The 13089-nt window shown below is 34.6% G+C and overlaps 1 protein-coding gene across 6 annotated transcripts in view; it reads left to right on the top strand.

Annotated features, from left to right (window-relative positions):
* LOC128246600 (uncharacterized) overlaps window positions 1-12649 on the top strand; it is a 49929-nt gene extending 37280 nt beyond the window's left edge. For all 6 annotated transcript variants that reach the window (XM_052964874.1, XM_052964870.1, XM_052964875.1 and 3 more), the window contains 5 exons: window positions 17-143; window positions 4819-4876; window positions 5213-5268; window positions 6310-6417; window positions 7403-12649. In XM_052964874.1, the coding sequence (XP_052820834.1) occupies window positions 17-143; window positions 4819-4876; window positions 5213-5268; window positions 6310-6417; window positions 7403-7845 (792 nt within the window). In that variant the 3' untranslated portion in view covers window positions 7846-12649. The remainder of the gene's footprint in view (window positions 1-16; window positions 144-4818; window positions 4877-5212; window positions 5269-6309; window positions 6418-7402) is intronic.
* The last annotated feature ends 440 nt before the right edge of the window (window positions 12650-13089 follow it).

Here is a 13089-nt window from a genome sequence, read left to right as displayed (position 1 = left end):
TGTACTAATTTTCCAGGTGGTTGATGAACTTCTGAACATTGAGAAAAATCCGCGTAAGCCGCAATATAACATGTCATCTGACGCGCCTTTGTGCTTGTATGACGCTGACTTTGGAGGAGAATTTGAGTGGATTTACGAAGCTGGTAAGTTAATAAAACACAGATATTATTTCATCTTATTAGTAACTTATACGGTTTATAGAATGTTTTGCAGGATACAGGATTCTCATTTTGACATTTTTTGCATGCCCACATTTAAATGAAAAAAGGTTAAGGTATTGTCATGGTCTGGGTGTCGTTGTTGGCATTCTCAGAGTATGATAACTGTTGACTTGGCAATAACCAAAAATACTGTTCAAGATATCATTAAAAGGAAACTTGGTACACATGTTGCCAGAGTCAAAACGCATGTGAGTTACACTTTAACAAGGCCCATAACTCTGGCTTGAGGAGTAGAGTCAAAATGCTTGTGAGTTGCACTTTAACAAGGCCCATAACTCTGGCTTGAGGAGTAGAGTCAAAACGCATGTGAGTTACACTTTAACAAGGCCCATAACTCTGGCTTGAGGAGTAGAGTCAAAACGCATGTGAGTTACACTTTAACAAGGCCCATAACTCTGGCTTGAGGAGTAGAGTCAAAACGCATGTGAGTTACACTTTAACAAGGCCCATAACTCTGGCTTGAGGAGTAGAGTCAAAACGCATGTGAGTTACACTTTAACAAGGCCCATAACTCTGGCTTGAGGAGTAGAGTCAAAACGCTTGTGAGTTACACTTTAACAAGGCCCATAACTCTGGCTTGAGGAGTAGAGTCAAAACGCTTGTGAGTTACACTTTAACAAGGCCCATAACTCTGGTTTGAGGAGTAGAGTCAAAACGCTTGTGAGTTACACTTTAACAAGGCCCATAACTCTGGCTTGAGGAGTAGAGTCAAAATGCATGTGAGTTACACTTTAACAAGGCCCATAACTCTGGCTTGAGGAGTAGAGTCAAAACGCATGTGAGTTACACTTTAACAAGGCCCATAACTCTGGCTTGAGGAGTAGAGTCAAAACGCATGTGAGTTACACTTTAACAAGGCCCATAACTCTGGCTTGAGGAGTAGAGTCAAAACGCATGTGAGTTACACTTTAACAAAGCCCATAACTCTGGCTTGAGGAGTAGAGTCAAAACGCATGTGAGTTACACTTTAACAAGGCCCATAACTCTGGCTTGAGGAGTAGAGTCAAAACGCATGTGAGTTACACTTTAACAAGGCCCATAACTCTGGCTTGAGGAGTAGAGTCAAAACGCATGTGAGTTACACTTTAACAAGGCCCATAACTCTGGCTTGAGGAGTACAATCGTTTTTTGACATACTTTAATTGCAGTTTTGTTCTTGTACAATAACCTCGTAATTCTTAACTGTGATTATGTTATGTGTATGTTTGGTTATTTAGTGTTATTGCTTTTGGCGATATTTATTACCGATAACAACTAAACACTTGCAGATGTATAAATGAACTCAAAGGAGAAAATTGGCGGTAATTAACCAAAAGCAAATAACGGGGGGAAGAAACAGTGGGCTGTTTGATCAATGATTGATTATGACGAAATATAATTAATTGTCACCGATTTCAGACCAAACCAATCAATGTTTGATTATAATCGATCATCAGAACATCACTATTTATGAGTCAAGCATTCTTAGTACTATATGAAAATTAAAAAGTCTGTGAGTCCCAAAGCAGAAGTGAAAGTCCAATAAAGGATTTTAGTCAAAATGCATAAAATCTTATATCTGTATATAAAAGTCAAGAATGGATACAAATGATTTTTAGCTCTACTGGCCTAAGGCCAGAAGAGCTTATGCGATGGTAATGTGTACGTAGTATGTCAGTCCGTCCGTACATGCGTCTGTAAACAATTTCTTGTTAACGCGATACAGTCTTCAGTTTTGATTGTATCTGGATGAAAATTGTGCAGTATTTAGATAATAATAAGAGCTCGGTTCCTTTCGAAAACCAGCCATATCCGCCCATGCATGCCTATATTATGGGCCTTGAAAGTTTTAAAGAAATGCTACTTTTAGTTAACCTATTTTTAGCCAGGTCTGCATGAGTGATTTCTATTTTTAGCTAAGTTTACATGTTCTGTACTGGTTCACAGGCTTGGTATACTTAAATTTGGAATGTTTGAAAAAAAAATTGTCGGAACCAGCTTTGCAAACACTTGCGTTTTTTATTAAGGCATCACACGGCTCAAAATATGCCACTGGGGCCAAAGCTGGCCCCACCCCTTTTGACCTTCTTTTTTTTATTCTTAAAGCTTCAGCAATGATAATTAGACCATGTCTACAGTTTTGCAAATTAGCATCAATGTTGTCCTCTGATGCCCTTGACTTTGACCTTTTGACCAACTTTTTATATGCTTACGATGGCCGTATTATGGGAACACCCATGGCGGGCGGGCGTACGGGCGGCGGGCGTACGGGCGGCTCCACAATGTTGTCCGCTCTCTAACTTGAACATTTCTCATCCAATTTCCACCAAACTTCATGAAAGTGTTTGTTGGTGAAATATCTAGGTCAAGTTCGATAGCCAGCCAAATCGCTCTAGGCACTCCAGAGTTATGGCCCCCTGAATTTGTCAAAATTGGGCCGGCGGGCGGCTCCACAATGTTGTCCGCTCTCTAACTTAAACATTTCTCATCCAATTTCCACCAAACTTCATGAAAGTGTTTGTTGGTGAAATATCTAGGTCAAGTTCGATAACCAGCCAAATCGCTTTAGGCACTCCAGAGTTATGGCCCCCTGAATTTGTCAAATTGGCCATTTTAGCTTTGTCCGCTCTCTAACTTGATCATTTCTCATCCAATTTCCACCAAACGTCATGAAAGTGTTTGTTGGTGAAATATCTCGGTCAAGTTCAATAACCAGCCAAATCGCTTTAGGCACTCCAGAGTTATGGCCCCCTGAATTTGTCAAAATTGTCAATTTTAGCTTTGTCCGCTCTCTAACTTGAACATTTCTCATCCAATTTCCACCAAACTTCATGAAAGTGTTTGTTGGTGAAATATCTAGGTCAAGTTTGATAACCAGCCTAATCGCTTTAGGCACTCCAGAGTTATGGCCCCCTGAATTTATCAAAATTGGCCATTTTAGCTTTGTCTACTCTCAAACTTGAACAGTTTTTATCCGAATTTCACCAAACTTGCTACTATAAATGTTTGTTGGTATATATTCTTGGCAAAGTTCTATAACCAGCCAGGCTCTTCAGGATTATGGCCCTTGAATTGGTCAAAATTTGCCATTTTTGCTTTGTCCACTGTCTAATTTGAACAGTTATCATCTGATCTTCACCAAACTTGCTGAAAATATTTGTTGGTAAAATAAATCGGTCAAGTATGATAATCAGCCAAATGCCCCGAAGCACTTCAGGATTACTGCCCTTGCCATTTAAGCTTTGTCTACTCTCTAACTTGAACAATTCTCATCTGACCTTCACCAAACTTGCTGAAAATGTTTGTAGCTATAAAATCTTTACCAAGAATGTTTGCCGGTATAAATGCTTTGCCAAGTACACACTGATTGTCTCTTGGGTACGATTAAGGATGAATCATCTCTTGGAGACGAATTTTACATGAATGTTGTTTTTCAAATCACGAACACGTTGATCGTCTTTGGGCATGATTTGGGATTAATCGTCTATATCTATAGACACGATTTCAGGAGCCTTTTCTGACTTTGACAGATTAAGGTACTGAATTTCGCATCACGTAATTTCGGAATTTGGATACACAGTTTACAAGGGATATTTTTTTCTACTGTTAATGCCATATTGTGCCAAATCATTTGCTTCTTGAAAAGCTTGCTTCTCAAAGGGCCAATGTGACAGTAAGTTGTCTTAGAATCCAAGAAATTATTGATGGGCGTATTTTGTGAGTGTCACTCTTGTTTTAATTTTAGAACTACAGAAATTTTTACCATGAGTACAGTTTTGATTTTTTTTGTCAGATGACCTTTACTTGGCACATATTAAAATTGTTCATGCAACTAATCTGCTAACAATACTTTCTGGGCTCAGATGTTGAACGTGCAACGTTTACAAGTAACCCAAACACAAAACGTGAACTATATGTCTGTTGCCTTTTACCCATACATAGATGCTCTGAATTAAAAATGACCACAAAAGCAATGCCAGTAGAGAGCATAGGCCCTTATGGGCCTCTTGTTTTTATTTCCTCAACTTTACATTCATTTTAAATATTGGCTTATTTTCAATATACTCAAGTATGTATCAAAATAACAAAATATGACTAAGATATTTTCAATTTACGACTTAAATTGACTTAGATTTTTATTGGATGGGTTCCAGGACTGCCAAAACCAAGTTAATGGAAACTTCTTGTGGCATATTTGTTTCATATTTCAAGTCGTTTAAGTTAAGTTGCAGTCGATAACAGGATGCAAACAAATCAAGCAAGCATTTGCAATGGTCAATTTAAAGAAATGAGATAGTACAATAGCCCTGTTGTTGGTTCTTGAAAACATTTGGGCGATTGTTCAGATTGTTGTGAAAGTAAACAATGTGACTGTTGTTAACTTGTAGACATAAAAAGTTGATGATATCCTCATATGTATTTGAATAAGACAGGTACTGTTAAAACAGCATTTGTTACAAATACTGCAGATCACAAGTGAATTCATTAATCTTCTAGAGAAGTTAAGACTTAAAAGTTAACACTTCTGTAATTAATAATTGCTTACTTTAACAAATTTCTAAACAATTGGCCCAGTATTTTCAAAACAGTTTTAAGACTTTCCCCATTCATGTTTCAGAATGCCATGAAGACAACCTCACCTCCCTCCAGCAGCTTTGGGCTGAGCATTCCATCAAGTAAGCAAGGAGTTTGACTTGCCTTATTATAATTTGTTTTTCACTGGCGTTTGTGCTGGTTCTAAAGCATGTAAAGTGGTGTTTAAATGATTGACAGCGGTCAATTGATTTATTTTTAACTTTATTTATTTTAATCTTTATTTTTTACAACAGTGAAGAAAGTAATATTAAATTAAGCTTAGCCACACAGTCACACTCATGTCATGTTGCGTGAGAGTGTGGTCTTATGTTGAGGGGGAAATAGGAGAACTCAGAGAAAATTTATGTATCCATCTTGCTGACAACCCCTGGCTGATCAAACTTTTATTGATAACATCTCTTCTTATTTTTTCACAGAGCAACAATGGTAAAGAGCATGCTGAATGACCTCGAGAAAGCTAAAGTGGAAACAGGTACGGAGGTGTTCTGATTATATTTATTTTCACACAACTTTTGGGATAGCTGAAAGCTGATGTGAGTTACTGATGTAAATCACTTTCGAGTCAGTTGCCTGAGCAGAAACCAGTACTGTGTCCTTTCTAAGAGGTCATTAGAATGTTCCATGGTTTGTAAACCTGAGACCTGTTGGGTTACGAGCGGACACCTAAACCACTAGACCACTCACACCCTTAAAAAGGGCCCCTAGGTTTGGAGAGATGTTTTATGCAATCTTAAGCTTGTTTGTTGTTCAATAGAAATTGTACTGCCATTCACTAATGTTGTCCTTACTGTAGGTCTACAATACCCTATATACCAGAAACCATTCAGAATATTTACATTAAACTTGGTTAGTATTTGACAAAGCCTGTTCTAGGGATGCACAACATTATTGATACCTAGTTCTGCAATTTATGGATTATCGAAACAGAAAGTGAAATAATAATGATATGAACAGGGAAACCTAATTAATTACCATACATTACCTATTTTTATTTCAACGATATATTGAGATATGCTTATGAAATATTGTTCTAGATCTCGATGCTTTGCCAATAATACCCGTCCCCAGCAAGTGCCAATACACATATATATAGCCCTGGATTAAATCAAGAAAAACTGACAAGTCTTGGCATATTTATGTATTCCTCCTGTTTATGAACCCTATTATAAATATTCAGATATTTGACACTTATCTATGTAGTTAAAGTTGTAGTTTTACTTCTAACAAAAAACAAAATTCAAATAATGAGTTTTAAATTATGAAAGCCTTTTTGATGAGTAAGTTTTCAAACATTCTCAGGTTTATTATAAACAAAAAGTCTCATCAAGATGGCATGATTCACTTTACATGTATTGTAAGTTACAGTTGATGTATCGGACTCGCAAATGTTTGTGAGAAATTGTTACAAGAGTTGCAGATAGACTTCGGGTGATAAATGAACTAGTAAATGTGCTTCTTATTCTTTTATCTACTGTAAATTGGATTTGAACTCATCTTTCTGTCATTTTTTCAGACTGTGACATTGCACCCTGGTGTGATCTGAGTCCCCCTCTACTGATGCAGTCTGAATGGCTCGTAGAAGACAGGAATCCTAAGGTGCTGATGGAGAGACAGGGAGGCTGTAAGTAGTCCGTACAACAGGGTTGATCAAGTTCAGGAGTAATCTGAATATATGATCAATTATGACCTAATACAATTTTCAGGCTCAACCAATCAATTTTTGATTATAATTTTTGATTATAATTGATCATCAGAACTTCGCTGAAAATAATCAGTAGTTTGAGACTACAATAAGTATATAGAGGTCACTTTGGCAGTCTGTCAACCTTCTCTGTCTGTAGGTTAATATCATTTTAAGACTTAAACTTCTTCGTAATCTACAGTTTTTCATGGAACGACTTCACAATTGGTAGAAACCACACCCATGATGAAAAGTAGTTCCTGACAAAGTGTTGTTGACTTTGATTAAGTCAGCTTTATAGTGTAATTGCACTTGCAATCATCATATATCACATACTACCAATTGTAAAACGATTGATGTCTATTAATCACAAACTTGAAGAATATTCATTTGCCCAGACTTGTATTTGTATTCAGATGACCTACCATGGCAGGAGTCCAAATGACTTAAAGGCGCACAATATAGGTTGATGCCAAAAGTATTTATTTTTAGTTTTGACTTGTCTAACTCATTTGACTCAAATGATAAAAAAGCATATAACAGATAAAAAATACTAACCTTAAAAATTGGGTTTGTGGAAATAATAGCGATGTGGCCACAATTTCCAGAGTTAAAAAAATGCAAAAATATTGCTATTTCTTTATCTCTACGTAAATGATATGCTATTGTTTTTGGTTTTGATTATTAAATCAAATGAGATAAACATGATTTTTTATTGATTTTTTATTTTTGAATCAGCCTGTATTGTGCGCCTTTAAGCCTTTCAAGAGCCCATATTATTAAAACAAACACATTTGATAAAATGTATACATGGTAACTTACAGAAGCTTCTCTATTTATTTGTTTGTGAATGATGTAAAGATGTGTTTTGTGTTGACATGTGTATACTTAAGTGCATGAAATGATGCCAATTTTTTTATTACAGTGACCCTTGACGAGATGATAGCATCACACGAGTCGAGAAAACAGCGATGGAGAGAAAATGCTGAAATTGAAGCGCAGGACGATAGCAGTGAAGAGGAGATGACGTCACGGAAACGTCAACGTCTTGAAATTGATAAGCCTAGCCACATAGATGATAAGCCATTTGGAACATTAGATAAACCCAAGTCCGGAGAGAATAAGGATCCTCACATAATTTATGGAGAAAACAATAAAGGAGATGATGACACTGTAAGGGACATTGATGGAGAAACTACTAATATGAAGGCTGATAAAGATATTTGCAATTCTAAAACCTCTCTTAAGGATAATGGGGAGGAAAACTTGGAGACATCAGAGAATGGTATGAAAGGAGAAGAGAAAGTGGGAAGAAGTACACAAGAAGAGATTGGGGAAAGCTCAGTTATAAGTCAAACTGGGGAATGAGTCATTTCCTTTGATAATTATCATGAGAAATTCTCAGTCCAATGATTAATTTGAAAAATAAGACGTTAATCAGGATTTTGTTGTAGAATGCATTGAAATTTATTTGCAAGGATTATTACTATTGAGAATTTTGAAACATGGATATAATGGAATCATGTTTAAATACAAACTGATTGAGAAAAGTTATTTCATTTTTCAATTTACTGTACATCAGGTAACGATACTGACCAATTTGACAGAGAATATCTCACAACAAACAGAGGTTAATAATGACACATATTACTCGATGACTTATACTGCAATAAGACATGGACTCAAGTTGCTCAAGGTAAAGGAAAGGCAAAGTGTTAGAGAAGAACCTGGATGAAGACTTTTACCAGTTGTATGGTAGAAGGGTGATATTTGGTGATCATTACTCCAATGTCAAGGCAAGTTGTTGGAATTAGAGAGGAGAGCGTAGTAGAGAGGAGAGCGTAGTGGAGAAGGTCAAGGTTAATGGTGTTTATGACACTGAGGTCAATGTATAGAGAAAGGGACATTGAAAAGGTCATGGCCTTAGATGAAAAACAAGGTCAATGTTGTTCATCACTCTAAGGTCAAGGTCTGTTATTCAAGTCAGAGTGGAGAGAAGGTCATGACTTCAGAGAAAAAAAAACAAGATCAAGGGTTTTCTTTACGCTTAAGGTCAAGGCCAGAATTTCATGTTAGAGAGGAGATAATAGTTGAAAAGGTCAAGGCTGTGGAAAAAAGAAACCAAACAAGGTTTTTATCAGTGGAGTTGTATATAATGGGTGATATAAGTTTGAGGTTCATTACCCTATGTGTGTACGGTCAAGGCCAGTAGTTTGCTTTTAACCATTTGAGCCACTGCAGTTGGACCAAAATCAAATGAATTGAACTGATATTTATCATTAATCTGTCACATAGAATTGAGTTAAGCATGTTTACCTTGTTTTCTTGTACTCTAGATATATGGAGTTATTGAGCATATGTCAGGCTTTTTTGTGCTTGTGGTAATTTTGACCACTATTTTGGTTAAGTGCTTTCTGTGTGTATTGGTTGCTATTGATTGCCTTATTTTAGAGAAGCACTTTTTTCAGATTTGTTAGTTCTGGTAAATTTTACAAGGCCATTATTTAATTTATTCGAAAAGCACTGATAAATTGTTTTATATTTGTGGTCTGCTGTTGCATGAAAACTAAACCCTCCCAAAATGCAACATCATTGAGGGTTGCTTGCAGAAAAAGAAATAAATCCGTTTGGTCTGCTGGAACTTACAACAGCCTTGCTGGAGGTCTTCAATATGTTTTTTTTATCATGATCATGAACTTTGTAAAAAAAAAATTTGAAATATGTAAAATGTGTGTTTTACACATTGTCTTCTGTTTTATTGGTTTGTTAACTAAATTTATATTTTATGGTATGTTGCCATGGTAATGGGACCATTGTTTACATTGTATACTTCCATTGTTGTTGAAAAAGCATTAGAATATATGAATATTTATATTTATACTCCTGCAAACAAAGTTTGAAGTCTGCATTGGGTTGGTCTGTTGGGCGGATAGTCAGTTGGCTAAATGCTGTATAGCGATATTCTCCAACAGTTTAAGAGATAATACTCTGATACTATGTACTCATTCCCACCTTGATGGGTAATATTGCCTGAAGTATTTTTATTGGCCTGTGGCCACCACGTCTTACATGTACAGTAACATGCCCTAGAGTAGGATTTTTACACTTTTGGCTACTTGAATATTGAGGTTTGTGGAGCGAACAACTCCCACAGTTTTAGAGGTATTTCTATTGCCCAAATTTCTGGAAACTTCATAAGTCCCTTTAAACAGAATTAAACTAAGCTGACTATTTGTTGTTTTTCAATAATTTGCGAAATATTTTCTTGTTAAAAGTTTTTAATACTTTAGACAGGAATGATCTTTATGATAGCACGGACTCGTAATAGGTACGTGATGATAATATTAATGTTCAAAACATAAACTTATGTGCCACCCCTGTCAAAGATATAGACCTATACCATGTTTGAGAGTTACATTAACTCCCATATTGGAATGGTAACAGTAGGCGGGGCTAAACAGTTCATTATCTAATACATGGATCAATAACAATGATATTCACTTATGTAGTATCTTAGTTATTGAATGTTGCCTTGACAACATGGTACCCACTTACCTCGTATTTTGAGTACTATTGAAATTATTTCAATAGTAATACACAGTTGTGGATGCCAGAACTATAACTTAGTATAGTTTTACATAACATAGGAACCTTTTACACATGTATACAGGCTGAACATTACTTTCTCATTAAACAAAAGTGCGAAGTTCATTTATCTCTGTTTAATTACAGAGTGATGTTGTTATTTAGGTATCGTTATTTAGTGTGTTGTGAGAGTCATGTATGATGTCTGATCTGAGACCTTACTCCGATCCTTTCTATGAAATGGTGTTCTATCTTGGTATATAGAGAATTTTACTATCAAGATATTTTTGAAATAGTCATTTCTCCAAGAGCTATTCTGTATATCTTGTTGAGAGAATTTATCTCTCAAGATATTACTTTCAAAATAGTAAGAGCTACCTGCACTTCAGTTTAAGCTTTATTAAGGAGTCTAATACCGTTGATGCACGTTCTTTTGTCATAAAGTAACTGATAAAGTATGTCAATGGAAGAAAACAAGTAAAATAAATTACATTCTTAAGCTTTCACTGTGTAGAAAAATTGACAAATTGACGCATGCAAATCAAAAAGTTCTGTTTGAATTACTTACCAACGGTTAAGTTTATAATTTTTAAATGTTTTTTTAGTTTGTAATATGACAGATGACATAGATTGTATTAATATACATGGAATAAATTGTTTCAGTTTCAGTTTTTCACTACATACTTGACAAAGTATTTAGATTTTACCCACTTTTTATCACTGTTTTTTGCTTGTGTATTTGTCTATCTTAGTATATTATGTATAGTAAAAACGGTAAAGAAGTGAAGCTGTAGATTATACCACATTTTAATGTTTTAGTGTATTATCGTCTTGCTTGGTCAAAGGGTACATCTGAATGTAGATATTTTGTGTTGTGGACGTGTTGCTAATGTTGAATGTTGCCATGGAGGTCTTCGTCATTCCAAACATACATTTTCAGATCACGTTGTATTAACATGTTATGTATACATTAATTAAGGTACTCAGCATGACATGGTCTCGCAGTATTCAAGTTCAGGTAAGCCATCCATCAGATAAAAAGAAATGATATAAATTAGGCTAGGTATGTAGGAATTACTCTTTTTTTCTCTTTTTCATTTGTGAGAACCAGGTTTTTGTACCTAACTGACCTATATCAGGGTATTAATACCACTATTGTAGAAAATTTTAGAAAAAAATAATCCAAAATTTAAGATATTCACTCAGAAAATGCTCATTATAAGGAATTTATCCAAAAAAACAACATTATCGTCAAATAAATGTAGACTTGGGAGGAAGATATAGGGTTGGTGGCGATTGTGGAAACAAACATTATTAAAATAAATTAAGCCTCAAAAGGAAGCAAAGACTTGTTTATAAATTAACATCGAGATAACTTCTTTTTAAATTTATATTGATGAACCATTATATTATTTTTGATGGATTGCATTTTTGAATATCACCATAATAATGCTAAATGATAAAGTATAATAAAAGGAGATATCATAAGAAAACATTAAAATGAGACAACAAAGCAATTCTATTAATTAGTTTCTGAAATATTATAATGTTTACACAAATGTTTATACAAAAAGTTTTCGATGAAAACATAAAATTTCTTAAACTTAACATTTCGTAAGTTTAAACTAGATGTAGCCTTTTGTTGCATTTATGTTGGATGGATTACCTTAATGAACTTTGTATGTAACTACTTGCGGTTTACTAAATCTATATTATACGTTTTGAAACAGATTATAAGGTAACATGTGCCAAACATCACAGATATACTTGTATGCATCATACTATTGCTTCAAGAAATCACTGAATTCAAACATTGCGGAATGTTGTTACAATTTATAATATTCAGCAATCTACACTTTTCCAAAAAAGTTCAACCTTATGTCATGGACAAAGGTTGACCGGCTTAGTGTTTGAGATTATATTTTGTCTATTTGCCCAGCCACTGTTTAAACCTACTGATTCACATGATTTAAATCAACAATAATCAAAATAAATGTATGGCAGATTTGAGGAATAATAGCATCCCATTGGACAAAATATAATTTCAAACACTAATTGTTTGTTGTTACTTAAACATCAGTTATAAATAGATATTATATGCTGTGCGATGTCAAACTTACGATATTTACTCAATGTGCTTTTTCAGAGAGGTGCTTTTATATGATGTTTTAGATATTTGTAGAAGTATTTTATGGATTAAAATTAACTCACAGAATTGTTGTTTGAGATTTTTCAGAAATTACCATATTCAATTATTGGTATTTATAGTCTAGTCATATAGTTTACTGTCTGTATTGTTTGATTGTTGGATATGGTGTTATGTACATATTTACATGTTTTAATATTTAAAAAAGATTGTAAAACAGAAAAGCAAAGTTATTTAGTAGAAATGTTACAGTTTCAATAACATGTTTAAAATATATAAGTCTGGTGAAGTGTGTTTTTTACAGAGTTTTAAAATTTATCCTAGCTCTGTTTACTGTATTGATTGATATTTTTAGCATTTAAAACATTCTGGTCCGTTTCCTTGGATACGTCTTGTGTTTGTCAGTAACTAATTTGGTATTGAATAAAACATCAAAATATTTGTAGAGTTGTATTTAAAATTGCATGCATTTGTGGATAAGTGTAGTTCACATGTTACTTATCCAACGATACATCACATCAATCCTTATTATGAAGAAGAAGGATCTATATTTTGGGAACATGTACATTGTATATCACTGGTTGGTGATTAAGAAATAGAATCTATAATTCTGTAACATGTACATTGTATATCACTGGTTGATGATTAAGAAGCAGATTCTATAACTCTAGAACATGTACAGTGTAAATCACTGGTTGGTGATTAAGAAACAGATTCTATAACTCTAGAACATGTACAGTGTATATCACTGGTTGATGATTAAGAAGCAGATTCTATAACTCTAGAACATGTACAGTGTATATCACTGGTTGATGATTAAGAAGCAGATTCTATAACTCTAGAACATGTACAGTGTATATCACTGGTTGGTGATTAATAAG

Source organism: Mya arenaria, chromosome 9 (genome assembly GCF_026914265.1).
Source record: "Mya arenaria isolate MELC-2E11 chromosome 9, ASM2691426v1".
Lineage (NCBI taxonomy): Eukaryota > Metazoa > Mollusca > Bivalvia > Myida > Myidae > Mya > Mya arenaria.
The sequence above is the reverse complement of the archived record's forward strand: the minus strand, read 5'-3'. Positions and strand labels throughout refer to the sequence as shown.